This window comes from Schistocerca gregaria, chromosome 8, assembly GCF_023897955.1.
Source record: "Schistocerca gregaria isolate iqSchGreg1 chromosome 8, iqSchGreg1.2, whole genome shotgun sequence".
Lineage (NCBI taxonomy): Eukaryota > Metazoa > Arthropoda > Insecta > Orthoptera > Acrididae > Schistocerca > Schistocerca gregaria.
Genome location: NC_064927.1, coordinates 371,048,760 through 371,070,750, shown reverse-complemented (window position 1 = coordinate 371,070,750; position 21,991 = coordinate 371,048,760). Strand labels below are relative to the sequence as shown.

General features: G+C 43.2%; 1 protein-coding gene across 1 annotated transcript in view; it reads left to right on the top strand.

Moving 5' to 3' along the window:
- Positions 1-6,384: 6,384 nt before the first annotated feature.
- LOC126285197 (UDP-glucosyltransferase 2-like) overlaps positions 6,385-21,991 on the top strand; it is a 69,190-nt gene continuing 53,583 nt past the window's right edge. The window contains exons 1-2 of the mRNA XM_049984503.1: positions 6,385-6,511; positions 20,875-21,449. Coding sequence (XP_049840460.1) covers positions 6,385-6,511; positions 20,875-21,449 — 702 coding nt within the window. The remainder of the gene's footprint in view (positions 6,512-20,874; positions 21,450-21,991) is intronic.

The following is a 21,991-nucleotide window of genomic DNA, read 5'->3' as shown; positions in this document are numbered from 1 at the left end:
ATTTCCACTGTACTACTTTGCGTTATTCTATTTCAAATATCTACTCTTTGTAAGATTTTAACTAACTATTACTTCGAAATACAACTCCCGTTGTTGGCTCTTGGGTCATTACAGAATTTTAATCTAACATTCGTTCCTGTATACCCACTCTCTAAAGAGCGGTTACACCATCTACATCTACATCTACATGACTACTCTGCAATTCACATTTAAGTGCTTGGCAGAGAGTTCATCGAACCACAATCATACTATCTCTCTACTATTCCACTCCCGAACGGCGAGCGGGAAAAATGAACACCTAAACCGTTCTGTTCGAGCTCTGATTTCTCTTATTTTATTTTGATGATCATTCCTACCTATGTAGGTTGGGCTCAACAAAATATTTTCGCATTCGGAAGAGAAAGTTGGTGACTGAAATTTCGTAAAAAGGTCTCGCCGCGACGAAAAACGTCTATGCTGTAATGACTTCCATCCCAACTCGTGTATCATATCTGCCACACTCTCTCCCCTATAACGCGATAATACAAAACGAGCTGCCCTTTTTTGCACCTTTTCGATGTCCTCCGTCAATCCCACCTGGTAAGGATCCCACACCGCGCAGCAATATTCTAACAGAGGACGAACGAGTGTAGTGTAAGCTGTCTCTTTAGTGGACCTGTTGCATCTTCTAAGTGTCCTGCCAATGAAACGCAACCTTTGGCTCGCCTTCCCGACAATATTATCTATGTGGTCCTTCCAACTGAAGTTGTTCGTAATTTTAACAACCAGGTACTTAGTTGAATTGACAGCCTTGAGAATTGTACTATTTATCGAGTAATCGAATTCCAACGGATTTCTTTTGGAACTCATGTGGATCATCCATTAACACTTTGTCCTATTGTACCGGGCGAGCACCACACGGCTTCCATGATGAACACTGAGGTCTCACTTCCCCCGAGACACCGGACCTACGAAGAGCTCCTTGCCTCGGCTATTCCCTGCGTGTTCGCCACAGAAGGTGGGCGCTCCCTGGACAGCCTAAAAGCTAACGGCCGATACGCACCCCCATGTGCAGCAGCTGCCACACAGATGTGTGAGTTCAGATCGCCGACATTTGGCACAAGAGACTATGTGAAATAAATTACTCCACTTCTTGTAGCAGCGTACCATACGTCGCTCGTGGAGCGAAGCATTTCTAAGGATTGCAAAAAAGCGATCACTCCAGTCGTGCAGAAAAGCCGTCAAACAGAAGCACAAAAATTTCTGGAGACGGAAAATCTACTCTGTGGAAATCAACATAGATGTCGAAAACAAAAATCATTAGTAACCCAGCTCGCTCTGTTCGTCCACAAGACTAAGAAACCACTCCATATGAGCGCCCTAGTTGATGCAGTATACCTTGACATCCAGAAGATGTACGATATAGTTCCACGTTGACGCATAATGAACGAAATATGAACGTATGGACTGAACACCTTCTGGAAAACAGGTAGCAGAATGGCGTTCCCAATGGAGAGCCATCTTCCGACGCAAAAGTTACTTCAGTTGTCCCCTAATGAAGTTCTATGAGACCATTACTTCTCACAATACGTATAAAGACTTTTTAGATAACATCAGATGTTTTATACACGTTTCCGTGAGTAATGCTTTTGTACACAGAGAAGTCGCAAAGCTAGAAAATTGAAGCGAAATCCAGAAAGATCTGCGGAAGATCAATGCCTGTTGCAAGCACAGGAAATTGAGCCTCGACGTAAACAAATATAACGTACTGTGAACGATTGTTGCCCCACAGAATACATCAAAAGCAAATGAAATATTTTAAAGCAGTTATTCCAGCCATCACTAAGTCAAGTCAGATCAGGCCAGAGTAACGCGTAGCAATCACAGTCAAAAACAGGCAGCTATTATTCCACCTCGCCCGAGGAAGAAGTCTGAATAGTGAAATCAGCAAAAGGCCTCACTGAGGAGGAATCATAACGTCTTACTGAAAGCAAAGCACGATGCATCAAAATCGAGTAAGCCGGCCGCGATGGTCTAGCGGTTCTAGGCGCTCAGTCCGGTGTCGCGCGACCGCTACGGTCGCAGGTTCGAATCCTGCCTCGGGCATGGATGTGTGTCATGTCCTTAGGTTAGTTAGGTGTAAGTAGTTCTAAGTTCTAGGGGACTGATGACCACAGATGTTAAGTCCCATAGTGCTCAGAGCCATTTGAACCAAAATCGAGTAAAAGTTCCACAAGAATATCTACCAGCCTACAGACGTGGCAGAAAAGCACTCAGAACCAGTGCTATGATACTGAGGCGTGGCAAACAACGCTGATGAACCCAGAAAAGGAGGGCACATGCAGTGTTTCACACCGAGACCTGACATCATTACCTCAGACTGTCGGCAGTAAATTCTTAGCTATCGAAGTCTATAAGCTTATCAGTTACAGAAACCCAACTATAATGCAGACTCTATGACATGCTACCTGCCATTCGCCCTGCCACATTCGAGATTGCTGCCCACTTTCTCTGTTGAGCCTGGTTGCTGCGAGCTGCAAACAACTCATATGCTGTAACTTCCTGGCAGATTAACACTGTGTGCCGGACCGAGACTCGAACTCGAGACCTTTGCCTTTCACGGGCAAGTGCTCTACAACTGAGTTAACCAAGCACGACTCACGCCCCGTCCTCACAGTCTTACTTCTACCAGTATCTCGTCTCCTACCTTCCAAACTTTACAGAAGGTCTCCTGCGAACCTTGCAGAACTAGCACTCCTGAAAGAAAGGATATTGCGGAGACGTGGCTTAGCCACAGCCTGGGGGATGTTTCCAGAATGAGATTTTCACTCTGCAGCGGAGTGTGCGCTGAAATGAAACTTCCTGGCAGATTAAAACTGTGTGCCGGGCCGAGACTCGAACTCGGGACCTTTACCTTTTGCGGGCAAGTGCTCTGTAAAGTTTGGAAGGTAGGAGACGAGATACTGGTAAAAGTAAAGCTGCGAGGATGGGGCGTGACTCGTGCTTAGGTACCTCAGTTGGTAGAGCACTTACCCGCGAAAGGCAAAGGTCCCGAGTTTGAGTCTCGGTCCGGCACACAGTCTTAATCTGCCAGGAAGTTTCATATCAGCGCACACTCCGCTGCAGAGTGATAATCCTATTCTGGGAACTCATGTGCTGATACGAATCTTGGGGACATCTACCTCTGGTTTACTAAAGCCTGAACCGATGGTGTTTGGTTCGCAATCAACATGTCACTGTATCCAGGAGGTGTGCCGAAAGGTGACTTGCATCAACCAGCAGACACTGGCGGTGATGGAGGCCATTCGTAACTCTGCATTACCATCCCCGTGCAGAGCTACTGGAATTTACTCCGACACTCAGTCGATGTCCTCAAGAATTCCCTAATAAAAAGCAGTCGACGATCTGGTGGTCGACACTGTATACAAGCTATGAATGCCACCTGCTGCCCTGCAGAGTGCCAAGGTGTCACTTAAGCAGCCATGAGAGAGGCAGTGGCCTGAAATATCTGCTGAAGTGGATGAGTCACGAAATTCCAAAGCTGAGTGCTATGTCCGCTGCTCTTGCCATGGCTGTGGAGAAGAAGATCCAACTTTAACAGTTGAATAAATGAATGTCTTGCTAATGGTATATCAATGGCACACAAAGCTCCATCTCGAATTCACCAACATACTCTACGCTTCACCAACCTGCAGCTGTAAAGGTTTCAGCACTGGCTCTTACACGATTTAAGAACGAATACCGAGAGTGGTCAGATCCACAAAATGTTACATTTAAATGGGAGCAATCACATAAAACGAATCGCAGCTATGGCAGAAGCCAGATATAGATTGATTGCAAGAATCCTTAGAAAACGAGCTCCACCTCTAAAGGAGCTAGCTTACAAAACACTCAGTCCACCAGTATTGGGATATTGCTTGCAGTCTGCGATCCATACCAAGTAGGACTGATAGATGAAGTAGAGAAGATCCAAAGCAGATCAGCATGTTTCATTACACGTTCATTTAATAAGCCTGAAAGCGTCACGGAAACGTTCCGCCAACACCAGTGGCATATGTCCGAAAAGAGCTACCCTGTTCCACAGTGTGCTTTACTGTTAATATTCTAAAAGTATACATTGCAAGAAGAGTCAACCAATATGTTGCCTCCTCCTAGGTATAATTGGCGAAACGATCATGAAGGGAAAATTAGATTTCAGCTCACACTGAGGCTTTCTAGCAGAAGTTCTTCAAACATACCATTCACGAGCGGAACGGAAAAAGAACGAAGTGACAGTGGCAGAGTATCCTCGGCCACACACCACAAGGTGACTTGGGGTGTATAGACGTGGATGTACAACATTCATTGTACACATTTTGGAAAGTCTTCTTTGGCAGACCAATATACTGGACAAGTTATGTCACTTTGAGGCCATAGGCCATAGGCTTGTCGATCCACTAAAGCACCTTTCTGTCATTGTTCCAGATGTTCTGGACAATATGGCGATAGATTTCACCAGCCACAAAACAATAGCAACATGAGCAGTCGCACTCACGTGTTAACATTACGGTATTAGATGTTGTTGAGGGATCCTGGCACTCAATTTTACTTTTCCACTTGGGTGGAACTGCATTTCATCTGTCTGCTCCGACATGTAATACATTCAATTAAATGAAACAATACGTTTACTGTTACCTCCATCATCAGGTTTAAACCTTTGAAACGCGTCGTGGAAACAAATAAACAGTGACTGGTAACAGTAAACTTATTGTTTCATTTAATGTCAATAACAGTCACGGTAAAGCCTAACCTAACCTAAAAATGTTCGCATTTAAAGTGTAATACATTCCTTTGGTGCCTACACCAGAGAAGAAAGTGCTAGACTTTAGTGTACTCCATCTATAGGAGATGGACAAAAATATGGAAACAAAAAGTCCATGCCTAATACGAGCTAGGAACAGCGTTACCGCTCAAAATACGCTTCCATTCATCTGGGAATGAGGCTGAATAGGCCGTGCAGGGTATTTAAGGAGATCGTACACCATTTTACCTGCAAAACAGTGACGGAGGTGGAAAGCAATCACGGCCCCTTCTCTCTGAAGTAGACCACAATATCTCAGCAGTACTGAGGTCTATTGACTGTGGTCAGGGTAACAGTGACGGAGGTGGAAAGCAATCACGGCCCTTTCTCTCTGAAGTAGACCACAAAAGCTCAGCAGTACTGAGGTCTGTTGACTGTGGTCAGGGGGTGGGGGAGAGAGGCAAAAATTTCATCCCAATGCTCGCGAAAGCAGTCCTGCATGATGCGAGCTATGTGAACAGGAGGCGTGTCACCATTTGGGAACCAACATTGTACCACTGGATGGACTTGACCAGTCAAAACGACTACGTAGTCTTTTGCGATAGTGTGACCTTGCATAACGCCAAGGGGGCCCATGGAATACTATGATATGACTGCCAAATCATCACTATACCCCACAATATTTCACTCTCGGGACTTAAACTCGGCTAGAAATTGGAAGTAGCGTGCAACAAGACTCATTCGACGAAATGACTTTCTTCCATTGCTCCACTGACCAGGTTTCCTGGCTTAAGCACCATGTTCTCCTATTATGGGCATTTGCATCACCAATGATTGGTTTTGGAATTTCATTTCGCCCTGTAGATCGCTACTTGGTGTTATTCTAGCGCTGGCAGCGTTTGTGACAGCGGCATCCAGTTCTGCATTTACTTCTGCAGCAGTCGCCCCCTTGTTATTTGTCACAAATCTCTTATCTGTCACGACCACTCAAGACGTACTTTCGTCCGCGTTGTGACTTAGTGATGTTTTTCCGCTTTCCTTCTGTGTGGCATAAATCTTCGGTACGAGCACCAATCATATGCCCACTTTGGATTCTCTTGACAAAATGCACTCACAACTACGCTGAACACTGTTCCGACCACGACTGACGCTCACAACGTACTGCAGGCATTTCACAGGTGCCATTAGTGGCCAAATACAACAGGGAAACCTGCAGGCAGGGCTAACATCTGCATATGTTCAAACATGCATTTCTCGCGGTTTTCTCATATTTCTGTCCAAGCCCCCCTCCCCCCCCCCCCCTCCCCCGCTGGTATATGTCATCTTAATCATGCTGAACAACTCATCTTTCCAGTTTTCGTCCAACATATCTTCCGAGTTTTCGTTCAAACCATGTGTCTGGGTGTTGCAGTTGTCTAATTTTTTGGGCCATGTAGCATCCGACGTTCAACGGAAGATGCTATGTGGCAGGTACTGCGGCGATGTGTGGTATTCGCGCAGTAACGCTGCTGCTTACCTGGGTGGGAGCGTTGGCGCTGGTGGCGGCGGCGCCTGGAACCTCCCCCCAGACGCGTCGCGTCCTGCTGATCTTCCAGATGGGCGCGCGCAGCCACTGGACCCTAGGCATGGCGCTGGCGGCGGGTCTAGCTGCCCGCGGCCGTCACGTCACAGCCGTCACGCCCTTCTCGGAGCAAGGCTCATCGGACAATTTGACACACGTGCCGGTACCCAACACTATGTATCTCTTTGGAGGTAAGTGGCCAACCTAAAATTACAAACATATGATGCCAAAACACGTTGACAAATATGAAAATAAATAAGCGTCACTGTATAATGCACCGGGCTGAAGAATACACGGTAGGGATCATGAGGTGCATGCGCTGTAGGAAGCTGTGCCGCTGACGTCAGAGTGAACCCAAGCGGCGCTCAGAAACCCATATTTGCTGTAATTGTGTTTACAAGCGATAACGAAGTAACTTACGACAGTGCAAAGTTTTATTAATGACTGGTGGTTGAGTACAGAGTTGCGCTGTAATCATTGAATTGAGGTATTTTAAACTAAGTTTTTAAGTGATTTTCTGCGCGTCTTAAAAACGGCCAGACAAAAGGAAAATCTATAAATGCTTGTAAACTTGCAAATTCCTTTTCAGTTGAAAACGCTCATGACAGCTCCCTATACTTTACTGCCTCATATTGTGAAAGGGGTTTGTAAAGAACTGTTGAACATTCCTTCGAAACACAAGCTGATGACTGACTGATGCTGTTCCAACTCTAAATCTACCATCCTCTGGTGCTGATTTAGGAAATAGTAAAGACCTTAATAATCAGAGAAATATTCGGGCCCAAAAACGAAGCCAGCGTAATGAAGTAGAAGGCACAACTAATGGAGAAAATTATACTAGAGATAACGGCAACCTGAAGATAACCCTGCTGTGAATGCGACAATGCGTGCTTACGCCAGAAATTAAAAATTAAGGAAACATAAACGAAATACATTAGACAAAAAAATATTTACAGGGTCACCTCTCTCAGTTTAACATGTTTTAAAACATGTTAAAAGGTGATTCTTGGCCCTTTTTCTGACTTTTAACAATAAGGAGCTGTGGAAGGACGGTGAACTATCTGGTCAATTGAAGATATTGTAAAGGCTACGAATTTTCCTTGCCTGTCTTACCAAACATCATACTTTGGTGGAACTTCACTGTAATACACTCCTGGAAATGGAAAAAAGAACACATTGACACCGGTGTGTCAGACACACCATACTTGTTCCGGACACTGCGAGAGGGCTGTACAAGCAATGATCACACGCACGGCACAGCGGACACACCAGGAACCGCGGTGTTGGCCGTCGAATGGCGCTAGCTGCGCAGCATTTCTGCACCGCCGCCGTCAGTGACAGCCAGTTTGCCGTGGCATACGGAGCTCCATCGCAGTCTTTAACACTGGTAGCATGCCGCGACAGCGTGGACGTGAACCGTATGTGCAGTTGACGGACTTTGAGCGAGGGCGTATAGTGGGCATGCGGGAGGCCGGGTGGACGTACCGCCAAATTGCTCAACACGTGGGGCGTGAGGTCCCCACAGTACATCGATGTTGTCGCCAGTGGTCGGCGGAAGGTGCACGTGCCCGTCGACCTGGGACCGGACCGCAGCGACGCACGGATGCACGCCAAGACCGTAGGATCCTACGCAGTGCTGTAGGGGACCGCACCGCCACTTCCCAGCAAATTAGGGACACTGTTGCTCCTGGGGTATCGGCGAGGACCATTCGCAACAGTCTCCATGAAGCTGGGCTACGGTCCCGCACACCGTTAGGCCGTCTTCCGCTCACGCCTGAACATCGTGCAGCCCGCCTCCAGTGGCGTCGCGACAGGCGTGAATGGAGGGACGAATGGAGACGTGTCGTCTTCAGCGATGAGAGTCGCTTCTGCCTTGGTGCCAATGATGGTCGTATGCGTGTTTGGCGCCGTGCAGGTGAGCGCCACAGTCAGGACTGCATACGACAGAGGCACACAGGGCCAACACCCGGCATCATGGTGTGGGGACACTGAATAGTGCACGGTACATCCAAACCGTCATCGAACCCATCGTTCTACCATTTCTAGACCGGCAAGGGAACTTGCTGTTCCAACAGGACAATGCACGTCCGCATGTATCCCGTGCCACCCAACGTGCTCTAGAAGGTGTAAGTCAACTACCCTGGCCAGCAAGATCTCCGGATCTGTCCCCCATTGAGCATGTTTGGGACTGGATGAAGCGTCGTCTCACGCGGTCTGCACGTCCAACACGAACGCTGGTCCAACTGAGGCGCCAGGTGGAAATGGCATGGCAAGCCGTTCCACAGGACTACATCCAGCATCTCTACGATCGTGTCCATGGGAGAATAGCAGCCTGCATTGCTGCGAAAGGTGGATATACACTGTACTAGTGCCGACATTGTGCATGCTCTGTTGCCTGTGTCTGTGTGCCTGTGGTTCTGTCAGTGTGATCATGTGATGTATCTGACCCCAGGAATGTGTCAATAAAGTTTCCCCTTCCTGGGACAATGAATTCACGGTGTTCTTATTTCAATTTCCAGGAGTGTATGTTTCGTAATGACACACACTTTACGCAGAATGAAAGCTATCAAAAAGGGAAAAAAAATTCAAAGGTAGTAAGCAAACTAAGAGAAGACAAAAAAGGAAAAAATGAAAAAAGTTGTAACGTAACTTTACATAACAGGAAAAAACAAACATCAAAAAAATTCCCATCACCCCGGCTGCCAGAACTCCAGAAGATAAACGTTGACTATGGATATTGTATAACAGACACAGTTCATTTGACTGTTGAGAGATGTCACTAAATCTGCCCAAAGATGTGAACAACCATGCATGAGCAGCGCCAATTAGACGGAGGGGGTCTGACAGCCGATCCCTTCCAGTCATTCCACCAGGAAGAAGGTACACGGCTCGTGTTGTCTGTAGTTCAACCATGCCTAGACGCTCAATATCTCGGTTCGTTCGCGTCCGCATTGTTGCCAGGAAGGGCTCTCAACGAGGGACGTGTCGAGACGTCTCGGACTGAACCAAAGCGATGTTGTTCGGACATGGAGGAGATACAAAGAGACAGGAACTGTCGGTGGCATGTCTCGCTCTATCCCCCAAAGAGCGACTACTGCCGTGGATGACCACTACCTACGGATTATGGCTGCGAGGAACCATGACAGCAACGCCACCATGTTGAATAATGCTTTTCATGCAGTCGCAGGTCATCGCGTTACGACTCAAAGTGTGCGCAATAGGCTGCATGATGCGCATCTTCACTCCCGACGTCTACGACACCATGCAGCGCGGTACAGGTATGCCCAACGACATGCCGAATTAACCGCTCAGGATTGGCATCACGTTCTCTTCACCGACGAGTGTCGCATATGCCTTCCACCACACAGTTGTCGGAGACGTGATTGGAGGCAAACACTGTCCACCGATTGCAGCAAAGTGGAGGTTCCCTGCTGAAGATCTCGCTGTATGGTGGTACAACATGCAATGTGTGGTTTTCATGAGCAATATATGATGTTTATGTTGATCTCTATTCCAATGTTCTGTACAGGTTACGGAACTCTCGGAACCGAGGTGATGTAAAACTTTTATGATGTGTGTATACACAGGGTAAAAAAAAAAAAAAATACAGCATGTGGACGTCAGTATGCGACTTCTCATCCAGATTCAAGACGAAAGCTTACCGACGAAAACCAGATCTGGTGAATTTTGAAAACGCTTGTATGAAAACGACCAGCTGACAATACAGTGCATCGGAATGTACAGAGGAACGCACATCACTCCACTTAACTGTACGAGCCGTGGTAGCTCAATGAGAAGATTGGTTGGACATCAAACCCACACTAACCTTGGAGCTATGGTCCGCAAACTTTGTCAGGTTTATTTTTTTATTTTTTAGACATCCGTTCCCTAGATCTCGCCGTTTATAAGCTGGACATCATTTTGTCACACGACAATGCCGTACCACGTGGCAGTGGGATCCAATAAATTGCATGCATGTGTCTTACTAATAGCGCAGCCCACAACCATTACCGGTCCTTTCAGTTCATGTACGGCGACTTCCCGATGGAGTTCACAAACAGGTGTTGAGTGCATCCGATAACCAAGCTGCTGTTGCTGCTCTTGCGTATTCTTCACGGTACCCTCAAAGGCTCCATCCCAGTGAGGAAATTTTTCGTTGCCTGGAGCAACGTTTTCGGGAAACCATCAGTCTTCGTCCACAAGTAATGGACGGATATCCTCCAAGCACTAGACGTACTCCACAAACCGGTGACATCGCCAGGCAAGTCCAAATATCTCAAAGAGTGTTTGTTTAAGTATTGTGAAATGAAAAACTGCGTCCATACCATTGCACATTAGCTCAACACCAAGGGCAACAGGACCGAATTTGATAAGTATAGTTTTGTGAATGGCTTTTGCACCAAGCTGAAGATAACGAACGTTTTATAAATGGACTGACGAATCTAGCTTGACTGGTCAAGGTATTTTCAACCTCCTCAACAGCCACTATTGATGGTAAAACAACCCCCATTTCACCCGTGAACGTGGCTTTCAAGCACACTTTGGCATAGGTCTACAGGCTAGAACCGTGGGAGTGGTGCTTTGGGCCTTTATCTATCGTCAGACAAGTCGAATCTACCCCTGCATCGCACATTTCTTTCCAGTATTTTACCTGATGCAATATAAAACGTTCCACTTGGCGTTCAGCGAGAGCTGTGGTCTCAGGGTGATGATGCGCCGCCACACTTTGGAATGAATGCGCGTAACAAGTTAAATAAAGTGTTTCCAGGGAAATGGGTTGGTCGTGGAGGTCCAATGTAGTGGCTTCCACCTTTCCCGCACGTTAATGTACTAATATTTTGTTTCTGGGGACGCTTAAAGGAGCAAATGAATAGTCCTTCAACAATGGATGTGCACGACCAAATAACTGTTGTGCGTGCCACTGCCCTGCAGAGTATGATCCAGCGAGCGGCGAAGTGTTCGCAAATGCAAGTTGGTCGCTTTGAACACTTTCTCCAAAGTAAAAGTTGCTCGTACGCGTACGTATAATTTCTGTGAATATAACCCTGAACGCCAAACGTATAGAATAATATAACTGTAAATAGCAAATGTTCAGCACAGTGTAGCGTACCTATTGTGTTTTTTCTGCTTCATTTGATACAGACGATGTACTGTATCCAACATCCAGCCCATAGGAAAGATCCATAAAAGGACGAGAAAACACCAGTTTTCTGGCCTAAGCTCATATTGAGTGCAGCTGGCTGGCTATGAAGTAGCTCAGAAGGATGAAGCTTTGGCTTGAAACAGGTAACTTCGTTTTCCCCTCATCACAACGTGCTTACCACTCTGCCGATACTCAGGTGCAGAAGGGAGCCGAAGTAGTGACTGAGAATACTAAGTTTAGCTACAGTATCTGTCCTGTCATAAGCTCTAAAGTGAAGACATCTCTCACGTCTCCCTGGCACCTCACGAAAAAGAATCATACTCTTTCATGCCCTAGCATGTTCTCCTGTCCTTCACTAGATCGAGCTCGGTCTGCCAAGCCAGGATCTCGGCAGCCAATCTCAGTATACATACCGAGGCCCGACCAATGGATATTTGTTTACAATTCCAACAATTTCCCTACTCCAAACTAAACTGCCGTGGTTGACCAACCATGTTCAATTCTGTCTTTGAGAAGAGCAGAAGACAGAAAACCTGTCTCACTATATGTGTGTTTTTGCGTTTACTCCAGTCAAAACGTTTGCTTGTATGCACTTTTGAGTTCTCATCCTTGCTACCAAAATAATTATTATGAACCAATCGTAGGCTTCCTTATAAAATTTGATCATCTACACCTGTGACCTCCTTCAATCCGCAACATCCATCTCCCACGCTTAGTGTCTCGTATTTTCCTCCTGCCGTTGCAGATGTTACCTTTTCCGAAGAGCACTCTTTAAGCTCTCACTTTCTGAAAGTTTCCAACGTCCTGTGCAGTCAATTAGCCTATCTCCCCCTCAGAAACCACCTGGTGTTTGCGAGCCTGCTAAATAATCGCTCTCTGTTCCCGGCCCACACCTGCCCGACTCCTGGAGTTCAGCAGAAACGTTGTTTTTGTCCAGCTGCCGAAATCCCCTTCAGTGCACTTGTCTGTTCTCATAGCTGGCTGGCCGTCTCAAGTACAAGAAAAACATTACAATGACATGTCATTGTACAGAGACAAAGAAAAGATTACTACTTACATCTGATATCATTGGTATTAGTTTTAATTGTGTCCATACTTTCATGTAGTGTTAAAAACTTGAATCTATTGGGTTTCCTCATCCGAATACTCGAAATTTGGAAATTTGTGGTAAGTTCCTATGCCACCAAACTGCTGAGGTCATCGGTCTCTAGGCTTACAAACTACTTTATCCAACTTATACTAACTTACACTAAGGACAACACCACATCCATGTCCGAGGGACGACTCGAAGCCCCGATGGCGGCAGGGGCGCGAACCGTGGCCAGGCGCCCTAGGCCACACGGCTACACCGCGCGGCAACGGAATAATGATTTATTAATAAGGTTGTGGAGTAGTTTTGGTACTGACCAAGCGTGAGCTGTTTTGAAAGTATTTGGAAAATTTGAAATGTGTTCGAGATTAGGTTTCGAGCCCGTGACCCTACTAACGCAGACAATACTCTTGTCGAGTGAGACATCCAGGTACGGCAGACGATCCATCGTCACTGATTTAGCTCTGACACTTTTTAGTACCGCTTTCACAAAATAAATATTGAATGTAATGTTGTTACACAACTGGATCGAATCAATTTGGTCTTTGGATGAAGATTGTCTACGGAACACGTTTGAAAAATACATGATTTTTCCTCACCAATTTTTGAGTTCATTCATGTTAAGTAAAATGCGATCATATGTAACTAACAATCTGTCTGACATGAGGTATTTGGACATTCTGTTCGATTAAAACACTTCATTTACTATTAACTTTTTTTAAGTAAAAGCAATAAGTTTAGTGCTTTCGTTAGACGTTTGGTGGTACTACCTTGCGACGGAAGCTATCCGTCAGTAAACCTTTTATTTCAGTGCGACTAAAAGGACGTTTTGACAGCCAATAACGGCTAAGTATAATGCCTAAAAACGAAATTAATAGCGGGAACTTGAGTCACACAGTGACAATTGATTGTGCAAGTATCATGTCAAAGTGATAGGCACAAAAAGAAAACAAAAATTGTAGCCAATATTTTATTTGGTAGATAACAGTGATTTGTATGTAACAACGGAACTCTGTATACATCATCATCACCATATTGAACAGTTTCCAACCCCACGCTGGATGAGTTAAGAATGAAAAACTCGATATCAAGCCCTGTTTTCCCACCATCATTCTGTGTTCACTCAATATTGATCTACATATTTATATTATCTAGAGGACAAATGTAAGGATGTAGAAGCTTATCTCACTAGGGGTAAGATAGATACTGCCTACAGGAGAGAAGAGAACCAAGTGTATGAATATCAAGAGCTCAGATGGCAGCCCAGTTCTAAGCAAAGAAGGGAAGGCAGAAAGGTGGAAGGAGTATATAGAAGGTTTATACAAGGGCGATGTACTTGAGGACAATATTATGGAAATGGAGGAGGATGTAGATGAAGACGAAATGGGAGATACGATACTGCGTGAAGAGTTTGACAGAGCACTGAAAGACCTGAGTCGAAACAAGGCCCCCGGAGTAGACAACATTCCATTAGAACTACTGACGGCCTTGGGACAACCAGTCCTGAGAAAACTCTACCAGCTGGTGAGCAAGATGTATGAGACAGGCGAAATACCCTCAGACTTCAAGAAGAATATAATAATTCCAATCCCAAAGAAAGCAGGTGCTGACAGATGTGAAAATTACCGAACTATCAGTTTAATAAGCCACGGCTGCAAAATACTAACGCGAATTCTTTACAGACGAATGGAAAAACTGGTTGATGCAGACCTCAGGGAGGATCAGTTTGGATTCCGTCGAAATGTTGGAAAACGTGAGGCAATACTGACCTTACGACTTATCTTAGAAGAAAGATTAAGAAAAGGCAAACCTACGTTTCTAGCATTTGTAGACTTAGAGAAAGCTTTTGACAATGTTGACTGGAATACTCTTTTTCAAATTCTAAAGGTGGCAGGGGTAAAATACAGGGAGTGAAAGGCTATTTATAATTTGTACAGAAACCAGATGGCAGTCATAAGAGTCGAGGGGCATGAAAGGGAAGCAGTGGTTGGGAAAGGAGTGAGACAGGGTTGTAGCCTCTCCCCGATGTTATTCAATCTGTATATTGAGCAAGCAGTAAAGGAAACAAAAGAAAAATTTGGAGTAGGTATTAAAATTCAGGGAGACGAAGTAAAAACTTTGAGGTTCGCCGATGACATTGTAATTGTGTCAGAGACGGCAAAGGACTTGGAAGAGCAGTTGAACGGAATGGACAGTGTCTTGAAAGGAGGATATAAGATGAACATCAACAAAAGCAAAACGAGGATAATGGAATTTAGTCAAATTAAATCGGGTGATGCTGAGGGAATTAGATTAGGAAATGAGACACTTAAAGTAGTAAAGGAGTTTTGCTATTTAGGAAGTAAAATAACTGATGATGGTCGAAGTAGAGAGGATATAAAATGTAGACTGGGAATGGCAAGGAAAGCGTTTCTGAAGAAGAGAAATTTGTTAACATCGAATATAGATTTATGTATCAGGAAGTCGTTTCTGAAAGTATTTGTTTGGAGTGTAGCCATGTATGGAAGTGAAACATGGACGATAACTAGTTTGGACAAGAAGAGAATAGAAGCTTTCGAAATGTGGTGCTACAGAAGAATACTGAAGATAAGGTGGATAGATCACGTAACTAATGAGGAGGTATTGAATAGGATTGGGGAGAAGAGAAGTTTGTGGCACAACTTGACTAGAAGAAGGGATCGGTTGGTAGGACATGTTTTGAGGCATCAAGGGATCACAAATTTAGCATTGGAGGGCAGCGTGGAGGGTAAAAATCGTAGAGGGAGACCGAGAGATGAGTACACTAAGCAGATTCAGAAGGATGTAGGTTGCAGTAGGTACTGGGAGATGAAGCAGCTTGCACAGGATAGAGTAGCATGGAGAGCTGCATCAAACCAGTCTCAGGACTGAAGACAACAACAACAACAACATTTATATTATAAAGTTCAAAGTGAGAACCATGAACCTTTTAGTCAGATAACATCGTAGCCTTCCCCCATGAACCATGGACCTTGCCGTTGGTGGAGAGGCTTGCGTGCCTCAGCGATACAGATAGCCGTACCGTAGGTGCAACCAGAAAGGAGGGGTATCTGTTGAGATTAGATTAGATTCGATTAGATTAATACTTGTTCCATAGATCATGAATACGACACTTCATAATGATGTGGAACGTGTCAGGTTAATGAAAGATGTCTGTACAAGATATTACATTACACAAAATATTGCGTGACACTAATGATCAAGTTAGTTTCTTTCCCTCCCTTAATTTATATCTAAAAATTCAGCCAATGAGTAGAAGTAGTTGTCATCTAGAAATTCTTTTAATTTATTTTTAAATGTTGGTTGACTATCTGTCAGGCTTTTGATGCTGTTTGGTAGGTGACCAAACACTTTTGTGGCAGCATAATTTACCCCCTTCTGTGCCAAAGTCAGATTTAACCCTGCATAGTGAAGATCATCCTTTCTCCTGGTGTTATAGCTATGCACACTGCTATTACTTTTGAACTGGGCTGGATTATTAACAACAAATTTCATAAGTGAATATATATACTGTGAGGTTACTCTGAGGATCCCTAGATCCTTAAATAGATGTCTGCAAGATGACCATGGGTGGGCTCCAGTAATTATTCTGATTACACGTTTTTGAGCAATGAATACTTTTCTACTCAACGATGAATTACCCGAGAATATGATACCATACGAAAGCAGTGAATGAAAGTAGGCATAGTAAGCTAATTTACTGAAATTCTTATCACCAAAATTTGCAATAACCCTAATAGCATACGTAGCCGAACTCAGACGTTTCAGCAGACCATCAATGTGTTGCTTCCAGTTTCACCTCTCATCAAAGGACACACCTAAAAATTTTGGAAATTCTACCTTAGCTACAGACTTCTGTTCAAAGTCTATATTTATTACTGGAGTTGTGCCATTTACTGTACGGAACTGTATATACTGTGTTTTATCGAAATTTAAAGAGAGTCCGTTTGCTGAGAACCACTTAATAATTTTGTGAAAAACATCATTTACAATTACATCACTTAGTTCTTGGTTTTTGGATGTTATTACTATAAATGTATCATCAGCAAAAAGAACTAACTTTGCATCCTCATCAATACGGAATGGTAAGTCATTAATGTATATCAAGAACAGTAAAGGACCTAAGACTGAACCCTGTGGGACCCCATGCTTGATAGCCCCATTACATGAACCACTTATTTCAACTTTCTGCATTCTTCCAGTTAAGTATAAATTAAACCATTTGTGCACTGCCCCCCTCAAACCATAATGATTTAGCTTATCTAAAAGAATTCCATGATTTACACAGTCAAAGGCCTTTGAGAGATCACAAAAAATACCAATGGGTGATGTCCGGTTATTTAGAGCATTTAATATTTGATCAGTGAAAGAGTATATAGCATTTTCTGTTGAAAAGACTTTCTGAAAACCAAATTGACATTTTGTTAGTACTTTATTTTTAAATATATGGGAGGCTACTCTTTAATACATTACTTTCTCAAAATTTTTTTATAGAGCTGTCAGAAGAGAGATTGGGCGATAGTTGTTGACATCCGACGTATCCCCCTTTTTATGCAATGGTTTTACAATGGCATATTTCAATCTATCGGGGAAAACACCCTGCTCCAAAGAGGTATTACATATGTGGCTGAGAATCCTACTTATCTGTGGGGAACAAGCTTTAAGTATCTTGCTGGAAATGCCATCAATTCCGTAAGAGCTTTTACTTTTCTGTGAGTTTATTATTTTACTGATTTCAGAGGGAGAGGTTCGTGGAAATACAGTTGTTTCAAACTGCACACATATGGCCTCTTCTATTAGAAGCCTTGCCTCTTCTAGTGAAGATCTAGATCATACTTTCTCCACAACATTTAAAAAATGATTATTGAAAATATTTCCAATTTCAGATTGTTTGTTAGTACACTTGTCATTCAGTTTTATGGCAGTAAAGTCTTCCTGTGCTCTTGGTTGCCCTGTTTCCCTTTCAATAATATTCCAAATTGCTTTGATTTTATTATCAGAGTTACTGATCTCAGACATGATACACATGCTTCTGGACTTTTTAATAGCTTTTCTTAGTACCGCACAAAAGTTTTTATAATATTGAACAATTTCGGGGTCAGTACTCCCTATATCTGTTAGATACAGTTCTCTTTTACGGTTGCAAGATATTCTTATTCCTTTAGTTAGCCAAGGTTTTTTTATGTTTTCTTGGAATTATGTTTCACTGTTTTCTTGGGAAAACAATTTTCAAATACCCTTAAAAATTTATCGTGAAATAAGTTATATTTCAGGTTTGCATCGGGTTCCAATATACACTTCATCCCAGTCTAGCTCCTTTAGTCTTTCCCTAAAGTTTGCAGTATTTATATTGTTAATTGAACGCACTGCTTTGAAATTCTGATTTGATATACTGGATGGAGCTATGCCATGTACTGTAACTAGCTGTGCACCATGATCTGAAAGACCATTCTCAACAGGATAAGCATTTATGTCCTTAAACTTATCTTGGTCTATAAAAAAGTTATCTATCAATGTCCTGCTGTTCCTTGTTATCCGAGTAGGAATATCAATGACGGAGCTCAAATTGAAAGAATTGAGTAATACTACAAGGTCATTCTTGCTATCACACTCTTTCAGGGAATCAACATTGAAATCCCCACAAATGATAATTTGCTTCCCCCTGTCTGACAGATAGCACAACAAAGCATCCAAGTTTTCTAGAAATAGCTGGAAATTCACTGAGGGGGACCTATACACTGTTAAAATTATGAAAGTGCCATCATTTAGTTTTAGTTCAGTGGCACATGCTTCCATATGTTGCTCTACACAAAATTTTTTAGTTTCTAAATGTTTTGCGCTGTGGAAGCTTTTGACATATATGGCAACTCCTCCTCTCATCATATTATCTCTACTTACATGTGCAGCTAATTTGTACCCATTGATGCTAACCTTTTGCATATCAGTGACAATGTGATGCTCAGACAGGCATAACACATCTATTACATTCTCAGTTTCTATATCTTCTAAACAAAGCAGAAGCTCATCAATTTTATTCTTCAATCCCCCAATATTTTGATGAAACATACTCACATTTTTCATTTTACTATTGTGAGGCCAGACAAACGTGACAGATGTGAAAATAACCGAACTACCAGTTTAATAAGTCACAGCTGCAAAATACTAACACGAATTCTATACAGACGAATGGAAAAACTAGTAGAAGCCGACCTCGGGGAAGATCAGTTTGGCTTCTGTAGAAATGTTGGAACACGTGAGGCAATACTGACCCTACGACTTATATTAGAAGCTAGATTAAGGAAGGGCAAACCTACGTTTCTAGCATTTGCACACTTAGAGAAAGCTTTTGACAATGTTGACTGGAATACTCTCTTTCAATTTCTGAAGGTGGCAGGGGTAAAATACAGGAAGCGAAAGGCTATTTACAATTTGTACATAAATCAGATGGCAGTTATAAGAGCCGAGGGACATGAAAGGGAAGCAGTGGTTGGGAAGGGAGTGAGACAGGGTTGTAGTCTCTCCCCGATGTTATTCAATCTGTATATTGAGCAAGCAGTAAAGGAAACAAAAGAAAAATTCGGAGTAGGTATTAAAATCCATGGAGAAGAAATAAAAACTTTGAGGTTCGCCGATGACATCGTAATTCTGTCAGAGACAGCAAAGGACTAGGAAGAGCAGTTGAATGGAATGGATAGTGTCTTGAAAGGAGGATATAAAATGAATATCAACAAAAGCAAAACGAGGGTAGTGGTATGTAGTCGAATTAGGTCGGGTGATGCTGAAAGGATTAGATTAGGAAATGAGACGCTTAAAGTAGTAAAGGAGTTTTGCTATTTCGGGAGCAAAATAACTGATGAGGATATAAAATGTAGACTGGCAATGGCAAGGAAAGCGTTTCTGAAGAAGAAAAATTTGTTAACATCAAATATAGATTTAAGTGTCAGGAAGTCATTTCTGAAAGTATTTGTATTGGAGTGTAGCCATGTATGGAAGTGAAACATGGACGATAAATAGTTTGGACAAGAAGAGAATAGAAGCTTTCGAAATGTGGTGCTACAGAAGAATGCTGGAGATTAAATGGGTAGATCACATAACTAATGAGTAAGTATTGAATAGGATTGGGGAGAAGAGAAGTTTGTGGCACAAGTTGACCAGAAGAAGGGATCGGTTGGTAGGACATGTTCTGAGGCATCAAGGGATCACCAATTTAGTATTGGAGAGCAGCGTGGAGGGTAAAAATCGTAGAGGGAGACCAAGAGATGAATACACTAAGCAGGTTCAGATGGATGTAGGTTGCAGTAAGTACTGGGAGATGAAGCAGCTTGCACAGGATAGAGTAGCATGGAGAGCTGCATCAAACCAGTCTCAGGACTGAAGACCACAACAAAAACAACATCGTAGCAGAGACGACAGCCATTTTGGGCCGCTATGATGGCAACGGCGTCCATAGTACCTGGACTAGACGGCTCTGTATATAATATTACAGATAGACACACTTAAACTTGCTACGTTATTAAATAATAGAAATAGGATATACATAAGCACAAAGTAAATAGTTTACAGACAGGAAATTTTTTCCTTCCCCCATAGTATTTTACAATGAAAATAACTTACTAACGTTCTTTCATAAGTTTGACTTAAAAAGCTTTTCACATATTTTTATGTTTGTTTGTATAACAATGTTTTTTTTAAAGAATGGTCATGGTTTCTTTCAATTTTTAAGTGTAGACGTCTACCATTGCTCACCGCTGGTGGCGTTGTTTACGCTCACATGCTCAGGCATAAGGTAAATTCTTTACAGTCTACTGCCACATCTTGGAAGACCTGACACCACCAGCAGTTAACCAGCGGATAAAACATTATATTTACGTAATCCAATCTTATAAGATGGTTTTCATTAGTTTTGTTTAAGATATATATTGTTATTTGACAGTATGCTGGCCCTGAATATGGTCCCTCCGATGGGCTGAAACCGGCCAGCATTAAATAAGTACTAAGCACTAAATTGATTTTATATCAATCGCTGTTACTCCACAACTATATTGTCCAAACATCTTTTAGTCAGAATCAGTTGATCAGTTGTAGGGAGAGGTTTTCCAGTAGATCTTTTAATGCTGAGAGAGGTACTTTCAGAAGTAGTGTGTACCAACTCTACGCAGGTCAAATATTATATGGATCTGAGTTCTAATAACGATTAGGCAGCCGTTTGTTACTTGCCACATTCATTTCATTAGATATAATTTGTTTGGAAGAGAGAAACAGCTTCGCTGTGACTAAATACGAATACCTCTTTTGTTTTACAGATAACATGTTCTCACTCGGTGAACGTGGCGCATTTGGACTGATCATGACTCTCTTCCGTTTCGGAGTGAGTTCGTTTGAAATTTTTCTCCACACAGAGAGCGTCCGGCGACTGTTCCTCGCTGAGCACAAGTTCGACGTCATGATCATCGAAGAGTTCTTCAGCGAGTGCTTCCTGCCGCTGGCTCACAGCCTGCGGATACCAGTCATCGGAGTGGCGACCATATCGCCGACCTCTTGGATGGCGGATATCGTCGGCAGCCCCAGTCCGTGCGCTTCCGTTCCGGACACATTCCTCTGGTACACGGACAGGATGTCATTCTTGGAACGACTCCACAACGCGGCGTTTGCGACTCTGTCAAAAGTCACTCGCGAGTTGTACTACAAACCGAGATTGGAAGCCGTTTCGCGGCAGTACCTGAACAGCACGGCGCTGCCAAGCGTATCGGACACGGAGAAGAACACCTCCGTCCTACTTTCAAACACTCATGTCAGCATGTCTTTCCCGCGTCCCCTGTCGCCTAACCTCATTGAAATCGGAGGGGTGCACATAAAGCCTCCACAGAAGCTTCCACAGGTGGGTCTTTGTAATATTTTCCCAGATTATACTATACAAAGTGAGTCCAAAAAAGGAATATAATGTAAACGGCCACTTGAAGCAAAGTGGCTCATATCATCAACTCACTTTGGACCCTTGGAGAAGTAATACGTAAATTTTTATCAGCCTATAAAATTCTATACCATTTTATTAATATTAGTTAATTAATGTCAATAATAAAACTGTAAAATGGTCTGTCTGTTTGGACAAGATAACCTCCAAAGCTACTAGGGGAATTTCATGAGGTTTTCATGCGTAACCTGCGCATAGCGTCGGACGACACATCAGTTTTATTTGATCAAAATCGGATCACGGAAAATCAGATATCATAGTTAATTAAAGTTTTAAGAGTCTGCTCAGCTTATCAATTGGAATATTTACCTTAGTGACGGAGTAGTACAGCAAAGAAGCAACAAATGGTCCTGTTGGTTTTCTATTTTTTTTTTTTTTTTTTTTTGCCTTAATGAGAGAAGAATTTTCGGAAGTTACGTCAACGACAGAGTTAAGTGCCTCAATCTTAT